Source organism: Danio aesculapii, chromosome 13, assembly GCF_903798145.1.
Source record: "Danio aesculapii chromosome 13, fDanAes4.1, whole genome shotgun sequence".
In the NCBI taxonomy this organism is placed as follows: domain Eukaryota; kingdom Metazoa; phylum Chordata; class Actinopteri; order Cypriniformes; family Danionidae; genus Danio; species Danio aesculapii.
The window spans coordinates 37,244,674-37,265,529 of record NC_079447.1 but is presented as its reverse complement, the minus strand read 5'-3'; the positions used below and the strand labels follow the sequence as shown (position 1 = coordinate 37,265,529).

The window sequence follows — 20,856 nt, the reverse complement described above, 5'->3', positions numbered from 1 at the left end:
ACCGCCAGTTTTTTGGAGCCATAGTATTGCGATACTACCATAGCACCAGTAAACTGTGCAACCCTACCAGCGACCTTCTTGCTGTGAGGCGATCGTGCTACCCACTACGCCATCGTGATGTCCCATATCATGTAATTTAGTGCCATGTTTAAATTAATTTAAAGATAATGTTTTAACTTCAGAAGAGGCCATTCTGATTTCCAAATCACAACAAATGAAAACATGTTACTCAGACCAATATATAAGTTTATAAGCTTTCTGAAAAAAAGGTTTATGACAAAAACATGACAAAAAGCAAAGACAAATCAATTATTTATTTAAGGAAATAAACATCACAATCATACTGACATCAACTCCATTACTTTAATCAGCACATGTGCTTAGCGGCCACAACCAAAAGTCTTGTTCCACTCTTCATACAGCTCCAGATCTTTAGAAGAGACACTGGGTCGCACTGTTTTGAGAGCCTCCTGAAAGTCACTGTACAGGATTGGGCGAACCTGTTCTGCCATGATGGTTGCAATGTCACTAAGACGGATGCTCCGGATTGGGCCAAGAGCTGCTTCGCGGCATAGCTGCGTCATGTCGGCGCCTGAAAACCCCTCTGTGCCCTGCACCACCTTCTCCATCTCATCAACTCCCAACTGGCTTTTTTCATGGGACATGAGGTTAGTCACTATCTGCCAGCGAGCCTCAACCTCTGGGAGAGGAATGTAGAGCCTCTTGGCTAAGCGACGGCGTGCTGCCTCATCAATCTCTTGTGGCCGGTTGGTAGCACCCACTACAAGAATACGATCTTCTGCTGAGGTGGCGGCTCCATCTAGCTGGACAAGAAACTCTGTTTTAATCCGACGGGAAGAGTCGTGCTCTCCATCTGTGCGTTGTGAAAGAAGAGAATCAATCTCATCGATGAAGATAACTGCAGGTTGATGGCACCGAGCGATGGCAAAAAGTGCTCGGACCATCTTTTCACCTTCCCCGACCCACTTTGAAGTGAGCGAGGAAGCACTGATGCTAAAGAAAGTAGCTCCTGATTGGCATGCTATACACTTGCCTATGAGGGTTTTACCAGTGCCTGGAGGACCAAATAGAAGGATGCCTTTAGGTGGACCTCTAAGGCCAGTGAAGATATCAGGCCTCAACATGGGCCACACAACAATCTCTTTGATCGTAGCTTTGGCAAACTCCAGGCCAGCAATATCATCCCAAGCTACCGGGGGTCCGTGGTCCATGATCTCACTCATAATAAGTTCAATAATCTTTGGCTCAAAGTTCTTTAAACGCTCATCAACGGGTTGCATATCTTGTGGTGTGTTGTCTTTCAAATCTTCCTCTTGTCTTGGCATGGGAGAGATAAATTTAGAGGATGCACCCCGAGAACGATTTGCCCCAAGGCACTTTTTAGTGATTGTAAAAACATTGCCTGGAGAACCTCGCTGGCCCTGATGGGAATGCTTTTTATGCTGGTCAACGATGAACTGCTCTCTTGCAGATCTAAAATTAGTGCTTATACCTTCCTCTCCTCTCAGTCCCCTCCCTCGCAGTTCCTGCTCGCCTTGTGATGGGAATGAGCTTCTGCTGCTTTCAGTTCCTGAGCCGTAGAAGTTCTTCCTCTTGGAGGGGTTTGTGGAGGAAAAGAACACAGGCTGATTATGCACATTAGATCTACTTGTGCAAGCAACATTAGACTGAGGCACACCAACATTGGCTTTGGAACTAAAATTATTATGGCCCAATGTAGTAGATCCTGTTAGATCTTTTGGAGTATTTTGTGGTAGGGAAAAACACGGAGGGGCTACTTCAAGTCCTCCAGATCCGCTAAGTGGGTTAATGTCCCCCCTTCCCATCTCCGCTGTGGGTGAAGGCACAGAGTGACCGTGAGCCAGACGCTCTTGCTTTAATCCGAAGGGAGGACCAGAGAGAGCACTGGCTTTCTCCCCACCCCCACTGACCTCACCACCGACAGAGATGTTAACATCTGCTGGATCTACAGGGAGAGCGCATCCATCTGACCTGGCCTGTATCATCTTCTGCACGCACGACAAGTTGAACACATTCTCAAGTGTTAGGGACGATTCCCATTTGTCACTATGGTTCCTTTGATTGCGGGCCAGGTGCAGGGCACTCTCTGCGTAGTTGTTTAGTCCTTTGTATGGGTCGTCTGAGTCCAAGACTGCGGCATAGCGCTCAGTGTAGGTCCTGAGCAGGCTGGCAGCTCCGGCCGGAGAGAGCTCAGCATTCGCCCATGCATACTGAATGGACAAGATGTGTGCCCGATAAGCATTGGCCGTCTGTTCAGGTGTACAGGAGCCAGACGAAATGTCAAAGGACCTCCTCTGCCACTCGTCCAGGTGTGCTCTGCTCATGCCTGGCCTGCTCCAGTCTGCATAAGAAGTGGGCAAAGGATCAATTAATAATGTATAAAAGTAGAGAAGTATCACACAACAATAGCATGGACAGACTTCCAAAAGTAAATGATAAAGAAAATATTCATGATTTTTCACATTCAGTTGAGGCTAAACAAAATTAAGCAAACATTTTTATATCCATTTAATTTGAAAGTTATGGCCATACGTTTTTTTTTAAAGCTTTTGTGTTAAGGGTATAAGGCTTTCACGAATGACTTGATAAATTTAATTGATTCATCTGAAGACCAGTCAAACAGTTTCAGTGAACTGACTCAAAACTCCTTTTTATAACATAACTCAAAAATGTGTCACATATTTTACCATTTAAAATAATATGTACCAAATATCAGTCTGTTACAAGACTGCACAATATATTGTTTCAACATCAGTGTCACAATGTGTGCATTTGCAATAATCACATCGCAGTAAGGCTCATTGTTGACACTGAGCAGGCATCACAGCACAAAACTCATGTGATTTGAGAATTAATTACTAAGTTGAAGCATAATAGAGTGAAAAGGTTTGGTAAAATTATGATTAAAACATATTTAAGGCCTGTTAATGCTTTCCAATGTTGGCGCTTATATAGGAAAACTCGACCAAGTGTTCAAGTGATAAACAATGAAAACCATGGCTTGGAGTGCTAGGGCTCAGGATTGCAGAAAGTGCAATAAATATTTTGCACCCCCTAGAGTCTGGAGTGGACGCACCTAACGAAGTTGGTTTTTAGAGAATAAAAGGTGAGCAGAGATCAAATTTATACATAGATTTTATTTGTTGATCTGTTCGTTGTTTTGAATACCTCGTGTGTGCAAACTGTTGAATGACACTTTACTAAGAAGAATTTATGAAACAGAAACGCGAATGTCCATTTTCGCATCAATCAGATCAATTGTAGTAGATAAGGACATTGTGAATAATATCTCCAGGGTATCGACACATTTTATGGAATTTGTAAAGGACGTTCAGAAAGACATGACAGTAAAGCTTAAACTCAAAACATGAGCTAAAAGCATACACAAAACGAAACACAGCTTTAAACACACTTAAGTTTTCATTTACTTTTGGTTGAGGAAAATAGCAACATACCTCTGGGTTAAACGTATTTCTCGCGTAAATGCTGTAAAGTACGACATGAAACAAAACAACCATAAAGTTGAACAAAGCTCCCGCCTCCAGCGTCTGCGGCGCGCGCGAACAACTTCCGGCTGATCTGTAAAAAGATCGCGTGCGCCATCGCCTGACGAAAAACAATCACTGCGTGCAATGATTTGTGTTTTTAGCGTTCTGTTTATTACATACAATCCAACTGTAGCTTCGTGAAGTAATACTTCCATTTAAAATAATTCAGTTAGAATGTGAAATATTATTAAGAGAAAATATATTACAAAATTGACTAGGGGATATTAGTGTAATATGATCAGTCTTTTTTTAAGTTTATCCAGTTATCAAAGAAAACACAAGATATAGGTGGGTTATAGCAGATTTCAACACAAGATAAAATCTTTTTTATTAATGTCAGGGTAACAATAACAGCAACAGCAAATTTGTTACATTGATTGGGAGTTTTACAGAGAAGTAAATCATCAAATAAGCACATACAGGAGAAAAAAATAAACTAAAAAATCAAACAACAAATCATATTAAATCATGTGTTAAGAAAATAAAAAAAAGGAAAATAAGTTAACATTTCTAATAGCTTTAAGATTTTTAGAGAAAGCAATAATTCTAATGTACTGTTAAAGTTCCTTTTCAAAAACAATAAAACAATAATACGTTGAGAGAATTTACAGCGGTGTATATGGAATTCTGCAAGAACTAAAAGGAGATTAATAATGAAATATTACTTACTTTTATCATCAGGGGTACTAAAAAACCTAACAATATATCCTTAAAAGTTAACAAGAATCCCGGTGGTATTTTGCGATGAATAACCAAAGAAAGATCAATCCAAAAGCATTGTGTATGAGCATTGGGCATTGGGCACTTCCAAAAAATGTGATCAGCAGTTTTACTGGGTATATTACAGAAAGAGCAACACGTATCTATATCCAACTTGAATCTTTTGAAAAATGTCTTAGCTGGGTAAAATCTGTGTTTAACAGTTTCATTAACAGTTTAAATGAAATTTCATTAATTTTGTTAGTTATTATATTTAAAGATACAAATCAGTGACCATAAGAGTAAAGCTTGCTTATGAAAATGCTTGGATAATTTATAAGGGATTCTTGCAATATTATAGTTACAAATCAGTAGAAAAGGGAGACCTCACAGTTTTGAAGGAAAAAAAAAGTAATTGAGGATAAAATTCCAAGTTGAGTTTGGGTTACTTATAAATTACCTAAGTCAGTTAACTTTGAAAGTATTGTTTAAAGATGAAAAATTCAAGAAAATGTAACCCTCCATATTCATACTTGTTCATAATTACAGATTTCTTAACATAATGGATTTATTCTTCCAGACAAAATTAAAACATATTTTTATCCACACTTTTACAAACTTTATTATCTACATATTAGGAAAGTGCAGGGAAAGTAAGTTATAGCGATACTCTCCGCATTGGTAGGCAACACCCTGCCTCTTTAAGTCTCTCTGCAGCCATGTCTGAAATTTCTCTGTGTCTTACTAATAGCAGGATCAAAGTTCAGAGAAGATCTCCTTTCTTGGTTTTTAGTAATCACAATGCCTAAATATATTACGTCAGACTTAATACTTGGGATATTGAAGACAGTGGGAGCCGCACAAATTGACATTCACATTTGTTTAAGTTTAACTTAAGACCCGATAATTTAGAAAAACATTTAATTCTATCAATAACTATAGGAATTTGGGAAACATCTTTAAAAAACAGTGGTGTCATCAGCCTGGCTAATAACTATTTCTCGACGCGATAATAAGATTCTTTGTATGCAAGACAAAATCTTTCTGTGAAATGTCAACACAGCCGACACTACAGTACCCATAAATCTATGCGCGTGCGGCGTGCGTGTGTTGCGTTGAAACTCCCAGCAGTACGTCACATCATGAGCGTGCTGGGATGAAGAGGCTTCCACTGGGGATTTAAACTGATGTCCTGTCTGGACGAACACACAAGCGGCGAAGGTTTAACTACATAGTTATATAGTCGACCTCTAGTCTTACGCTCGGCACAGAGCTGGCTTGTTCCCGGACTGTTTTATAACATTTGCTGTTCAGAGATAATAACAGGCGCAGAGAACGCTAGCGTAGACTGTTAGCCGCGAGAATTTACTAGACAAAAATCCTTCAAGAGTCACGCCCTAAAATTCTGTTTCCTCGAACCGGCCACGCGACCGACTGCGGGCTCAGATGGTCGAACCTGTCTAGACTCCAACCGTACTATGTACATATTGTACTTGTTAGTGCAAAACAACTAAGAAGCGTCAGGGGAAACATGTATGTCCAGTTTCAGTCTACTTTGTTGGGAGACAGATAACGTTAGTCTGCTAGCCTTGTGTGTTCGTCATTATTACGCTGCGCTCTTGGCTGAAGACTGGGGATCATGAATTCACCAGTGTACACGTTTGTTTTGAGAGATGACACCAGTACTGTGTATGCTGAGGTCGCCAAGATCCTTACTTCAACTGGAAAATGGAAACGACTGAAAAAAGACAACCCTCGCTTTAATTTAATGCTGGGAGAGAGGAATCGGCTGCCTTTTGGACGGCTGGGTAAATAATTTTAACAAATGCATTAAAGGTTGTTATTGTAGCAATGAAAGTTAGTAGTCTCAGTAAGTTCTTATAATGTATCTTAGCTATGATAGTATTCATTAGACCATGCTATTTAAAAAAAAAGCATAAACAGTACAAGGTGTTCAATTTATGATTATACTCAATAAAGCAACGCTGTGCTGTATGTCGAGCAGCAATAACCTGATAACAAAGATTAAACTCTTTAATGCATCCCTGTGGATTTTAAACTTTTTAAAAGCATGATAATGTTAAATCAGTATTTGAATAATTTTGTGTCTATGAAAATTGAGATGTATATTTGATGCTTAGCTACACTTGCACACAAAAGCATTGATCACAGTAAGAATTATTAATACCATTCAAACATATTCAAAGTCAGTCTACAATTTATTATTAATGTAAACGATATATTTCAATTAGCAATTCAACATCAAATTCGAAAGGATCATGTGACACCAAGATAGGTACTAAAAAACTAGCTTTGCAATCACTGGATAAAACAATATTTTATTATATTCAAATATAAAATGTCATTGAAATATTAAATCATACGATTTTATTTTTTTCATCAAATAAATGCAGTACTTGTGAGCTTATAAGACTTTCAGAAATAAGAACAGTTTATATAGATGCTGTTTTTAAATGACAAAAGTACTTTTAGCTGCAGCGCAGTGTTGTCACCACTCAATATTTCGATATTTAAGATCAGATGCCCTGCTGTGTCCTTTACAGGTCATGAACCAGGACTGATGCAGCTGGTGAATTATTACAGAGGAGCCGATAAACTGTGTCGCAAAGCATCACTGGTCAAGTATGTGGTTTACTTGAACAAAGTTACTTTTAATAACTTTCCTCTGTTCAGATGTACATGATATTCAGTAATGCAATATGTTATGACAACGAACACGCATGGTATTGTTATCATGGCCACTTCAAAACACAGTTTAATTAAATTTGTGTATAAGAATATTCAGATTGTGAAATGTTTGGTGTTCATTACATCACCAAGTGTGACTAGGAGTAGGATATTTATTTTCAAACAATTTCAATGTTCTTTATATGCATAGATTTTAACAATTTACAATAAGACTCATTTTTTTAACATTAGTTAAGTACTTTTAAGTGTTTAGTGGTGTTAGGTGATGTTAATTTCTTAACATATATCACAACTTTTTTATTTTATGGAGCTAATAACTAATATATTTCAGCTTAATTTTTTTAATCTAACAATAACAACTATTTTTCACTGTTGACGTTAATGCGTTAACTAGCATTTACTATGACACAAATTGTTACCTTTTGTATTTTACAATCCTTTTGTAATTAGCTAAATTTGTATTGTACTTTCTATTGTAAAGCAATACACAAATGCAGAAATGCTAATTTTTTTTAATAACCGTTAATATCCTTTTTTAAATGATCTCTTTAGAAAATTATGCCTTTAATACACAAAAAAAGATATTCTGAAGAATGTTTGGAAAAAAAGGGGAAAAAAGCAGGCATAGACTTTAATAGTAGAACACCACTAGTACCTTAATTTGCGTTCAACAGAAGAGAGAAACAGGTTTGGAGTAAAGGCTGAATTATACTTCTGCATCGAGTGATAGCTGTGACCCACAGCGCATGCCTTGCGCATAGTCATGCATTTATACTTCTGCGTGCTGTTTATGTTGCTCTGCAATGACACTTCCGAAACGTCAGCTCTCAGTGGGTCTTTATGCTAAAACTTGCTAATTCAGAGGCAGGAACCAGCAGGAAGCAATCAAAGCACTTTAATCAAAAGGTAAACATAAAACAAAAGTTTCCAACTGGAGCTCCTCCACGGGACTCCACACTTGTAAACACTCGCACCAACAGGCTTGCTGCTCTCCTGCGGCTCTTGGCCCAGCCCACACTTGTCAATGCTACTAAGCTGGCCAATTAAATTCATGTACTTGAACTACACCCTTAAAGTTTGTACTTTTTGTCAAGGAAAGGTATATATTTTTGAGTGTATAACAGACTGTTACTTTCAGTATGTAAGCTTTGGGACACACCACATCCTCGTTAACAGATCGTTATGTTGCTTGGTTATGTCCCCTGTCAATCATCTCGACACATCATCCACAGTTTTTTCATCTTTATTTACCCACCTTATTTGAGAAGTAGCAGCAGGATAATCTGCCACTTGCAGTCTTTCATGCAGAGAAATCTCCTCAGGTCTTGGGTAATTATCCATTCAGAAGTTAATGTCCAAACATATCTTGGTATAAGTTCACATTGTTCTTGCAGATGAAATATAGCACAGAAAACCATATTGAAAAATTTTCCAGTTGGCTAGATATTAATTAATAGTCATTCAAACAATTAATTACCAAAGCCTTTCTACTTTATGGTTGGTCTGGCGTGTCTCCCATGTTTGTAGTTTATTTACACTTTTTAATCGAGTTTGTGGTTCCAATCAAATTCATGTCCAATATGCAGTATATTGTGGGCAATGTTAGTGGTTAGAGTATGGAAAATTCTAGAATTTTTACCGGAAATAGTAAATCATCCAGGAACTTTTGGCATAATCTTTTCAACATACTATGGTTTGGGACATACTTATACTAGTTTCAAATACTATTTAGGATGGATAGAATTTGCGCTACACGTCATCGCAACTTGTAGTTACTTTTTTTGAGGTCCGCGACTGTGCGAAGGCTTTTTATGCACCATTTATACACGCATATGCTTGGCACAGAGGTATAAATCAGACTTAAGTGGAGGATAAATAAATGACAGAATTTTATTAAGCTAGTGTTTTGTTAAGTGAGAAATGTCTTCAAATTGCACTGGGTTGCATCATGCTGTTAATTTATATAAATTCATAGTTTAACCTTTGGGAATCATATTTATCTAATATTATTTTTGATGTTTAGGATCATCAAGACCAGTCCAGAGTTGAAGGACTCCTGTAACTGGTTTCCTGAGTCCTACATCATATACCCAACCAACCTCAACACTCCGGTGGCCCCAGCCACCAACGGCATCAGCCACATGAAGAGCAACCCAAAGACAGATGAGCGAGAAGTTTTCTTAGCATCTTATAACTCTAGAAAGGAAAGTGGAGATGGGACAGTGTGGATAGCCAAATCATCAGCAGGTGCAAAAGGTACAAATCTCTGTAAACAAACAATCAAGTTTTTTTAAAATGGGTATTTTGGGTAATATAATTCATTATTCTCATCACAAGTTAAGCATTTGAAAATGAATGGCAATGTAATGCAGCTAAAATGACTTGCCCTCAGCAGACCATGAATAACCTCAAAAATTTTAGGCCTTTTCAGAGCAATGTTATGGACATGTTGATTACTGTATTATAGGGCAGTGGTGTTCAACCATGTTACAGGAAGACCACCAGCACTGCATGTTTTTGATGTCTCCTTTGTCACACCCATTTCAGGTCTTTCAGTCCCTGCTGATGATCTGAATCAGGTGTGTTTAGTTAAGGAGACATTGAAAATGTGCAGAGCTGGTGGTCCAAGAATGTGGTTGAGAAACACAGTTCTAGGGAATACAAAGAGCAAAACAATCTAGATTAACAAAACACAGTGAACTAAAAAGAGCTTTGGTCCAGATATACTTCTGATAATTAAAAATATATCAAAACACTAAACTTAAAATCTACAAGAGCCAAAGGTTGACATTTTTTTGTGTTGCCATATGTCCAACGGAAACAGAATGTACAGTTTCCTGAGAGGAAAGGACCCTGGGAAGCAGGTTTTATTTTTGTGCTTTTTTTTCTAAAGAGGATTAACTTGCACGGATTAGTAGTTCAAAATAAAACACAATTGTGCGCTAACAAAATAAACATTGTAAATTTTAATTTCATGTGGACTTTAGTATTATTTAATTGAAAAAATAATCCACGATTTATTAGTATGTTAATGTCCCTATCTTTGTTCAGGTGCTGGCATTTTGATTTCTCATGATGCAAACCAGTTGCTGGAGTTCATTGATAATCAAGGCCAAGTGCATGTCATACAGAAGTATCTGGAAAAACCGCTGCTGCTTGAGCCAGGTCATCGCAAATTCGATATAAGGTAAGATGAGCCTTTGAGATGATGGGAAAGCAAAGAAATGCAATGTCTCTAATGCTGGATGTTCTTATCTGCAGAAGTTGGGTGCTTGTGGACCATCAATACAACATCTACCTGTACCGTGAGGGTGTGCTGAGGACATCGTCTGAGCCCTACAATTGCTCAGATCTCCAGAATATGACAAGTCATCTGACAAACCACTGTATTCAGAAAGAGCATTCGCAGAACTATGGCCGATATGAGGAGGGCAATGAGATGTTTTTTGATGAGTTTAAACAGTACCTGCTGACCACACACAATCTGGCTATGGAGACCTCTATTTTACCTCAGATCAAGCATATAATCAGGTGCTCATTTACAAAAAAAACTGTCTAATCCACCATGAAAAAAGATGGATTTTCATGTGCCTATGAGTGGGTTATATTAAAGGTGCACTAAGCAATATTTTTTAAATACTTTTTAATACACTGTTGGACTGAGTCCCAAAACAGAATTAAAACAGCACTCAGGGGGTGTGTTTTTTTTTTTTTTTGGTGCTTTGAAATGTCAACATGTATATGTAGGAAATGGCTTAACGAACACTTCAAAAGATAATGATTTTTTTGTGCTAGAGATTCACAGTTTAGCCCAAGATTGAGTTTAATAATTAACATAATGTAATTCTGTTCTTCTTTTGCCTGTGAAAAGTCAGTGTAATGTTGCATAATCTATTTCCAAGAACCTGTTAAAGTTGTATAGTCAAAAATATTCAATTTCTGTTATCACGGTTTTGACATACAGTAATATATTCACACTTATAACATATACTGAAATTACAGATTTAATCAACACTACAATAATAATATTTTGAGCAAAAAAATAATAATCTTTGGAGGTTTGCGACCTAAGCTCTGATTTCAACTGTAGTGTTGTGTTTTTTCTCAAAAGGAGCTGTCTTGCATGCATCGAGCCAGCCATCAGCACAAAGCACCTCTCCTACCAGAGCTTCCAGCTCTTTGGCTTCGACTTCATGCTGGACGAGAGCTTTAAAGTCTGGCTGATTGAGATCAATGGAGCACCTGCCTGTGCACAGTCAGTACACGCTTCTCATTTCTTATGTCAACGATGGTTTGCCTTAGTTTTTTCTTTGCAATTGTCTATAGAATTTGGAATCCCAAATTGATTTGGAGGCAGGCCAGAATTTTTAAAATAGTGTAGACCTCAGTGCCTTCTCTTAAACTAAGTGTATAATAACAAGTTTCTTGTGTTTATAATGTCTGATAATCTAGTAATCGATTTGACAAAGTGTGTGAGCTGATGTTGATTATTCAACACTGCAAAAATGTGTCAGTCTTACAGGGTTTTTTTTTACAAATGTTTTGCCACAAATTTCAGAACCCTGATGTCAATTTTCAAATCTCTAGACAAAATTTACAACTATTGTCAAAATTGCACATTTTTGCAGAACTTTTTTTTTTCTCAAATGCTTGCATACAATAAACACAAGTCAATGATACTTTGTTCATTGAAGTAAAATCACCTTTTTAATATAATACAAATAAACATCAAATAGATCCCATTTCGAAATGCAGCTCAAACGTTACATTTGAAATAACTGTGTATTCATTTAATTATTATGATGTAACTGTCAGTTAATACAAGCGTGAAAATAATAAATTACTGTTGCATTACTCTTGATGCATAACTTTATGGGAACTGATGTAAAATATTACAAGGTTAGATAATAAAAGTTTCAGGATAGATGAGGTAACTGTGGTAACTGAACTACATTATCTATGGATTTCATCCTTGTTCATCCTTATTTATATATATATATATATATATATATATATATATATATATATATATATATATATATATATATATATATATATATATATATGGTTTCTGTGTTCCATGTACCCCTTTTACACCCAATGTATTCATACTTAACATTACTAAATGCAAGAAAGTCCAATGTAAGGCCTAGATTTACGTTGACAGAAAGTTCTTTCAATGATTCTTGAGTAAGGAAAAGAGGCGAACCTATGGCTAAATCCACAAGAAAAGGCTGGAATGGAAATGCAGATCCCGCAAATGCAAGACTTCTTAAAGGAAGTAAATGCAGCAGGCAGTTTTTAACACTCGTGTTAAAGTACTTTTTTTTTTTTTTTTTTTTGAGTTTTGTGTCTAGAGTTTTGAAAATTGACATCAGGGTTTTAAAATTTGTAACAAAGCAATTGTAAAAAAAAAAAATCAAAAAACGTAAATCACATAGGCAACTGCTGCAGAGTAATGGTGATCCACGCAGTGGCCTTTGGCTAGCATGAGCAATTTTTACTATTTAAAAATATGAATTAAAACCGAATTTAATATTTATAAGGGATTTACAAAGCATAGCTTGTCCTTAATGTAGATGAGGTCACAAAACCAAAGGAATTTGTGTTAAAACATTAACAAAGTAACTATTACTACATGACTGAAAAATAAGATGTATAAATGTTTATTAATCATGTACTTATTCCGAACTATCTTAAAAACCACCAACTACTCTTAAATAAGTGGTTTGTTAATGATATATTTTTTCTTTACTAAATTATTGCATAATTATGAACATAAATCAAATAAAATATAAATACTTAAATACATAATGTGCTTGTTTGCAAAGAATACAGCATTTGCAGCTGTATTTATAAACTATTTCCTGATGTCCATTTAATGTTGAGTTCAACTCTTTGCTATTAACTATTGATAAATTATTCATAATGTGCAGTAATGTGTTAACAATTCGTTTTAAACCATGTTTAAAGGGGTAGTATAGCATGGTATATAAATTCAGAAAAGTTCAGAAGCATTTGAGAATCAGGAAATGATGAGAATCTTTCCCTTTAAATAACTTTAGTTGTCCGATCTGATATTTGTCATCTTATGAAGTGGTTCTCAAACTGTGGTACGCGTGCCACTAGTGGTACACGTGCTTTCTTCTAGTGGTATGTGGAGGAATCGCTAAATAATTACAGTAAAATAATTAACACTTTTAACCCCTTAACAAGTACGATAGCACCAATGTGATCAGTAAATTGGTTTTAATAGGCTAAACCTTTTTTATTTTCAATTTTTTAATGTTTATGTATTCTGTAATTTGAAGCTAATTTCAAGCTATTTGTAACGGTTGTTTGGGGTGTATCCTGTATTTGTATATCTCAGTGTTGACAGGTATAGTTTAATCTCTTGCTTTTCTGACGCACAAAGCCTACTCTAACGCACAGTAAGCAGATCTAATTTCTAATTTAAATGTGTAAATCCAATTAATATATTTAAAATACAAGTTAATGTTTAGATTTCAAAGATATACAGATAAGTCATATAAACATGCAGCATACAGTATATTTCAAAAATTATCAAAAACAGTTAATATATGAACGGGCGAATTTTTAAAAATGTATTTATTTTTTTAGGATTTTCATTTTAGGGGGTCTCTGCTCCATATGAGAGGGAAAAATATAATGATAAATAAATAAATATATATATATATATATATATATATATATATATATATATATATATATATATATATATATATATATATATATATATATATATATATATATATATATATATATATATATATATATATATAAAACCATAATGTATTTATAAATAATAATTTAATTGTAATACACTTAAAAATGTTTGACTAATATGGTAGGGTTGTATGCTAAACTAGCAGTATTCCACTGTACTGTAAAGATGTGCATAGACATTTGAGTTCAGAATGAACCAAATAGGCTCAACAAACATTTTTACTGTAGTAAAAGCCACTTTATATGTTAAAGTACAATTTTTGTTTCCATGTACTTAATAAATAAAACTGCCACTTTTCTAATTAAATGACATGCATATAAAATTATATTTCTTTCAACCTACAGGCTCACATTTCACGAACTGAATCATAATATTAAAATAGGAAATATTTTTAATACAAGACAACACATGATGTTACTATCTCTGTCAGTGACTCGGACAGTTAAATTGAGTACATTCACAAGTAGTCTATATTTATGAGGTCCAAAGAACATTTCCAGGTTTTGATGAATAGGTTACTTCATGATAATACTTTACATTTTACATAATCATAAGTACAGCAGTTTTCTTTTTACTTTTTAAGAACAGTCCCATTTTTAATTAACTTTCAAAAGCACATTTTAATTTAAAAGTTGGTTTTATTTTTTTACCTGTAAGCACAGTACAGTGTTAATGTTCAAACTATTTATAATGTTTAAAGTTGCTGGCAATAATAAATATTCAATTCTTATTAATAAGAATAAATCTGCCACATTTTTGAACTGCAGAGCTGTAGCTGCTTGTTTAGGCCTACTACGCTACTGTATTTCAATACCGGCCTTTATGGTGGTGCTTGGAGACACCATTTTTTTTCTGATGTGGTACTTGGTGAAAAAAGTTTGAGAACCACTGATCTAATGCATTTAAAAATATCACACCTCCTAAACACCAAATTGTAAAAAAAAATGTACTGCTCAAAAAACCAAAGGGAACATTTGGAGTTACATTGGGTTGTGTAAGTGTTCCCTTTATTTATTTTTTGAGCAGTATATTTTATTACATTCAGAATTGTTTACCTTATAACACTTCAACCATGTATTTTAGCTTCTTTCCAATAATTTCATCAAAATTGATTTGGAATAATTAAGGCTTTTCTTCTTTAATAATTTTGTATGTTGTTAAGTTCGAATGTTAAATATTATTGTCAAATTTTTTCTTTCCTTTAGGAAACTGTACCCTGAGCTGTGTCAAGGGATTGTGGATGTGGCCATCTCCACAGTCTTCTCTCTGAGTGCTGATGCTCTCTCATCTTCACCTCCATTTTCGACCTCTCCATCTCTGTCCTCCAACTCCTGCTCCTCACCCAAGATCAGAGCACCCCATCACTTCGGCCCATTCAGCAAACTATAAATGACTTGCAAAATACTGCCATTATCATGCAAACCCAACTGTCCAACTTAAAACAACATCAGCCAGTCTAAAAATTTTAAGGATCTTGGGGCTGAACATGCCGGAGATTAATCTCCATCTGAAGAGGACACAGGGGACATGAGGTCAACCTCTGTATGATCCTCTTTCTGTTTCCCTCCAACATTTTAAAGTGCAAACAGAAAAGCAGAGAGCTCTGCTTTTCCGAAGTAAAGACTTGAAGGTGAGGAGAATCCAGAGTAGCAGCATTCAGAAAAGAGAGTAATTTGGTTTCTAAAGGCAAGTATTTACTCTTTTGAGACTATAGGTTTGTGACCTTTTAAAGGGATTGTTCACCCAAAAATGAAAATTCACTAGTCAAGTGGTTTCTTTTTTCTGTTGAACACAAAAGAAGGTATTTTGAAGAATTTTAGAAATCAGTGCTCCTTGCCTTCGATCATCTTCTTTTGTAGTATGGAAAACCATCACAGAATTTTCAGATTAGGGTGAACCATTCATTTAAGTCAAGGGTGTCAAACTCCTCAGCCCTGTTGAGTTTAGATCCAATCCTGCTTTAACACACTTTGTTTCAAATGAGCCTGAAGAACTCAATTAATTTGATCAGGTGTGTTTAAACAAGGTTGAAGCTAAACTGCAGAGCTGTGGTCCTCCAGGAACTGACTTTGACACTTATGCTTTAAGTCAGTGGTCTCAAACTCAATTCCTGGAGGGCCACAGCTCTGCATAGTTTAGCTCCAACCACCTCCAACTCACACCTGCTTAATAGTCTCTAGTAGACTTGAACACCTTGATTAGTTGGATCAGCTGCATTTGATTAGGGTTGGAGCAAAACTGTGCAGAGTTGTGGCCCTCCAGGAATCCAGTTTGAAACCTATGATTTAAGTGATTTAAAAATGTGAATTTAAGCACATATTTGAAGGAGTATAGGCCACCAAAAACAACAGAATTTGGCTCCTAAACGTCCCCCGATCTGTCCAGATGTCAGAAAGGAATCCTCAGGACTTTTCCCAGCACCTTGATAAGCTGGATGATGGATTTGAGACTAGTGCCTTACATATTCAACACTAACTCCCAGCTAACTAATCCGGACTTTTTGTAAATGCACCCTATCAACTACAGTGCTCAGCATAAATGAGTACACGCCCTTTAGAAATATAACTTTTAATCCATTTCTTAGAGAACCACACATCTTTAGGAATAGAACAATAATGCATTTAAATTCAATCAAGCCATTGCAAAAAATATTTATTTAATTAATTTCCCCCAGCATATTATTTTGGGTGTAGTGGCTTTTGGGCTGTGATCATAAATTCTAGTTGTTTTTTATTTAGTTTTATTATTTCCAGTTTTTGGCTTTTGAACTGACCAATCTACTGTAGTGGGGTCTCATTTCAAAGGGTGCCATTCGAAGGGGGCTGCGTCGTGTCGTGATGAAGGCTGTCTCATTTCAAAAAAAAATTGAAGTCTCCTTCAAATGCAGCCTCTAAATGCGTCCTTCGTTTCACAAGTAATGAAGGACACAACTGGTGGATCCTTTGAGGCCTCAAACGTCTCAAGATTCATTGCGCGTTGATAACGGCAGGATATTTTTAAAAGAAAAGTCCAGATTAAATGTACGAATTAGGTTTATTTTACTTGGATATCTAAACACATGTTAAAAAATTAAAAGAGCATGACATGTCTTTCTCAGGCCTTTAATTTGTGCTGGATCCGGTGTTCTGTCGATTTGTTCCTACTTTGTCAGATTGTCCTACTTCCCATTCAGTAGCACAAAAAGTAGGTAGAACATTTTGATGACGCAATATGCTACCCATCAGATTTTGCTACCAGTGTAAATTTTAATGTGGAATAGTGTGATATTAAACTGTAATATAGCCCTAACCTACCTAATCCCTAACCCCAATCTCAGAACTTTTCAAATACATATAGCATAATCTGATGGGTAGGATAAAATGTCAGGACACCGGCACCTCTGAAATCTGATCCGGTGTTCTGATGACCTGTGCTACCTCCTCAGAATGTGCTACCGGTAGCTCAATCTGTCATTTGAAGCTACTACACCTTTTTCTACATTGTTAAATAGAGTAGTAGATCATTTTGATAGATATTTGAAGCTAACAATATATGCTACCCCTGTTTTTACATCCTTATTCAATGTGGTAGTTCATTCTGATAGACATTTGAAGCTGACAAGATGTGCCAACCCTGTTTTGGTTGATAAAACATGACTGATTAAGCTACCGGTGGCACATTCTGAGGAGGTAGCACAGATCATCCTCTTTTCACTTAGTTCTTCGTCCACGACACCCCTCCACCATCCAACGCCCCCCCCCCCCCCCCCCCTCCATTTATGCTATCTATTAAATTACCCAATAAATAGAATTTTTTTAACCCCGACCCCAACCCTACACACAACCTTCACAGTACTGTGAAGTATTATTGTTATACAGTGTCATAAAAAATGCTACTATTAATATAATGTACATATCGCACTTCTGGCCGTATCCGATTTAAACTTTACCCTCGCTCTCCACTTTCGTGCGCAACACCTCTCCATCCTTGCATAACTTGCCGGATCCATTACCCTGATCTGTTCTGGCACCTCACAATTCACAAATTAAGCACTGGTCTTACTAAAAAGATTGTATAGACCATTTCAGCCTGATCTCAGGAGAAAACGTAAGTATTTTACATTTTGTTAGTTTTTATGGCTAATTCATACGAATTCGTACAAGTTCAGTCGTACAAATTTGTACGATTTTTAAAAGTAGGCTTGACACCTAACCCCACAAAATGATCAGTTCGGCTTGTTTGAAGGATGCACCCTCTGAAATAAGATGCAAATATTTTTGTAAGTTATTCTATAGAAATTATTAATTTAAATGAGAGATTGGTGAGGAGTGTACTCATTTAAGCTTAGCACTGTAATATCAGTCAGATTATTGTACGTATTTGTGCTTTTTTTTTTTTTTTTGGTAGTGTGTCCTAAATAGTTTTAAACCAAAAATGAACCGTTTTCTGATTCAGATATTTATGATTTGCCGTGTAATGTAGAAAACGATGTTTGGTAGAAGTAGCAGAAGATAATGTTTACATGCTTGTTATTGTTCTGTCCACTGAGACCAGATTTAGTCTTCCCAATGCTCCCGTTGATGTTTGCACAGGTCTGGTAATTAATTATGTTGTGACAGGCAATCAAGAACATCTGGGAACTGGGGAAGCACTGCTTTCTGTAGCATCAGAAGACACGCGTTCACAACTAGACAAATGCTTAATTTGTTTAAAAGTATTCTCTGAGTAATGAAACTTTTGGTAGGCTAAAATGTTGCATGTCGAAGCATGTAAATACCTACTAAAGATAGTAGTTTGAGTTTTTATATTTTAAGATTATTGAATCACTTCAGCTCTCATTTTATACCTTTGTACTGTAAAAATGAATCATGCGCCGCTTGGTTGATATTTCTTAAGCATAGTTCACCCCAAAAATGAAAATTTTCAGCATTCTCGTGCTTCACATGTCACAAACCTGTTTCAGTTATTTTTTAATGTTGTACACCATTGTACCATTGACTTCCACATTATTTGTTTTTCCTATCATGGAAGTCAGTGATGTAACATTTTCAACTATCCCAGTTCATATAAAAATAACATTCTATATTTGTTCTTTTTTTTTTTTCTGGTAGCCATTGACTTTTTTTCCCCTCTGTCTTTTCCTGTTTGAATTCTTGTTTGAGAGAAAAGTGTAACTTTAAAAAGTTTGAGGGTGAGTAAATTAGCAATTTTCAGCAAACTTTGATACCCTTTAATACACAATATGGGATGCTTCCTGGTGGGTTTGTGTGCAGCTGGAGCCATTGAAAATCATTTCTCCTTTATAATCTGCAGTATTTCTTCATATTACTGCATATATGCAGACTGCAGGTATGACTGGTGTGATTCATTAACAGTAGGCTCTGAATGGGCGACCTGCACACTGTTAAGATGACTGGTGAAAATGATGCACAAGCAGCAATTTAGTGTTGAATGTGACATTTAGGAGTTAGTGTTATGGCAGTATGTGGAAACAGGAAGGACTTTTAAAGACATAGTTCACCCAAAAAATTAAAAATCTGTCATCATTTGATTAACCCTTCTCTTGTTCCAAACTTGTTTGAGTTTCTTCTGTTGAACACTAAGGAAGATATACTGAACAGTCTTGGGGTAAAAGCCATTGACTTCCATAGTATTTTTGTTCCTACTAAGGATATCAATAGCTGATAGGATATAATTTTTTTTTTCAACATTCTTTATAGTACCTTGTTTTATGTTCAACAGAAGAAAGACATTCAAAAAAAAGCTTAGAACTTAGAACAGTATTGAAGGGAAAGGACTGTATAAAGCCTGAGGATGTCATCAACGCTTTCATTATAGTATCCAGTTTTTATTATGCATCTTTGTGTTGCGTTTTATTTGTATGTTGTTGTTTTTTTTACATGATGTTGCTGTACAGTTTGCAATTGGTTAAAAAAAAGAGAAAACTGAAGACAGTCTTATAAAGCCGGAATGAGGGAAACATCTCCATCTAGCCAAAGATCAGTGTGATTCAGTATCTTCACTGCTGTTCAAGATGTCTAATGGTCTTCTGAACATTACTGGTTTACGTAAAATGTAGGAATGCTGTTTTTGTTTTTCTCCTATATTTGTCTGAGGAAAAAAATGTTGTTATTATTAGCCTAGTTTGCTGTATTTGTTACTGTTGTTTAGACTCTTGAAAAAAAAAACTAAATACATTGGATTGGTAAAAGACTAAAAAGTGTTCATTATTCAAATATAAGCATTCATTGTGTGCAATAAATTAAAATACTCAACATCGTCTGAAACTCTTGAGTAATGGAACATTTATCCTCATAGTTACATAATGCCTGCATATACTCAAATTATATGTGATTTACTCGCATGTGTATACATATATGAGCAATATCACACGAGTAGCAGTGCGATCTGGCTGTATATCAGCACTGGTGGGAGGCATGCAAAGTATCCCACTCGTGACAATATAGTCACATCGCACTACTACGAGTGTGATATTGCATTTATAGAACAGTTTGACTGCATAATTGTGTATATAAAAAAAGAAAATCAAAAACAGTCTAAAAATCCTTTTTGTATGAGGAACTTATTTCTGCCATAAATTTTCATCTGCATTTAACGTCAGAACAACAGAAACCATTGCTACTTCATCAATATATATTTATATTTATACAACAGTTCTGTCTGGTTTTTGAATCTGATTGGCTGATAGCCGTGAGATATTCTGCAAATAACAGCACTTGTACAGCCTCTTAACCCTTCTGTATTACTCCGACCACATACAGCGACAAGGAGAGATAAATTTTGTTTGACAAATATTGCTGCGTTTGAGGCTTCTTTAGCTGAGAATGGAGTTGTTCAGTTTAATTATAAGGATAGTACCTATTTTAAAATAATAATGTATAAGAGACAGTGCGTCTTCAGCCATCAGCCTGTCTTTGAGTATCCACAAGGTAGCGAGCAAAGAGAGGATAAAAAAGCATAATGTCTAACCACAGCTGATCAAACCATTATTAAACAGGTAAATTACATTCTAAGTCAATCTCTCTCTCTCTCTCTCCCTCTCCCTCTCCCTCTCTCTCTCTCTCTCTCTCTCTCTCTCTCTCTCTCTCTCTCCCCTCTCTCCTCTCTCTC

General features: G+C 35.9%; 3 protein-coding genes across 3 annotated transcripts in view; 1 reads left to right on the top strand and 2 right to left on the bottom strand.

The window, feature by feature from the left end:
* Positions 1 to 296: 296 nt before the first annotated feature.
* Positions 297 to 3,586, bottom strand: fignl1 (fidgetin-like 1). The gene is made up of 2 exons (XM_056470738.1): positions 3,498 to 3,586; positions 297 to 2,383 (listed from the first exon to the last, which is right to left on the bottom strand). The coding sequence occupies exon 2, from the start codon at positions 2,364 to 2,366 to the stop codon at positions 381 to 383; it is 1,986 nt and encodes a 661-aa protein (XP_056326713.1). The 5' UTR covers positions 2,367 to 2,383; positions 3,498 to 3,586; the 3' UTR covers positions 297 to 380.
* A 1,860-nt stretch (positions 3,587 to 5,446) lies between these two features.
* Positions 5,447 to 20,004, top strand: ttl (tubulin tyrosine ligase). The gene is made up of 7 exons (XM_056470935.1): positions 5,447 to 6,097; positions 6,854 to 6,932; positions 9,022 to 9,254; positions 10,050 to 10,185; positions 10,260 to 10,529; positions 11,110 to 11,253; positions 14,952 to 20,004. The coding sequence occupies exons 1-7, from the start codon at positions 5,929 to 5,931 to the stop codon at positions 15,133 to 15,135; spliced, it is 1,215 nt and encodes a 404-aa protein (XP_056326910.1). The 5' UTR covers positions 5,447 to 5,928; the 3' UTR covers positions 15,136 to 20,004.
* The window catches only part of klc1a (kinesin light chain 1a), a 54,671-nt gene continuing 49,026 nt past the window's right edge, over positions 15,212 to 20,856 (bottom strand). The window contains exon 9 of the mRNA XM_056471489.1: positions 15,212 to 15,253. Within this exon, the coding sequence (XP_056327464.1) occupies positions 15,212 to 15,253 (42 nt within the window). The remainder of the gene's footprint in view (positions 15,254 to 20,856) is intronic.

What these genes read in the sequence shown, in the direction of transcription:
- fignl1 (XM_056470738.1), bottom strand. Translation starts at nt 2,366, where the DNA reads ATGAGCAGAGCACACCTGGACGAGTGGCAGAGGAGGTCCTTTGACATT.
- ttl (XM_056470935.1), top strand. Translation starts at nt 5,929, where the DNA reads ATGAATTCACCAGTGTACACGTTTGTTTTGAGAGATGACACCAGTACT. An exon ending in CAGATCAAGCATATAATCAG is followed by an intron (nt 10,530 to 11,109) that starts GTGCTCATTTAC and finishes TTTTCTCAAAAG; the next exon opens with GAGCTGTCTTGCATGCATCG. An exon ending in GGAGCACCTGCCTGTGCACA is followed by an intron (nt 11,254 to 14,951) that starts GTCAGTACACGC and finishes TCTTTCCTTTAG; the next exon opens with GAAACTGTACCCTGAGCTGT.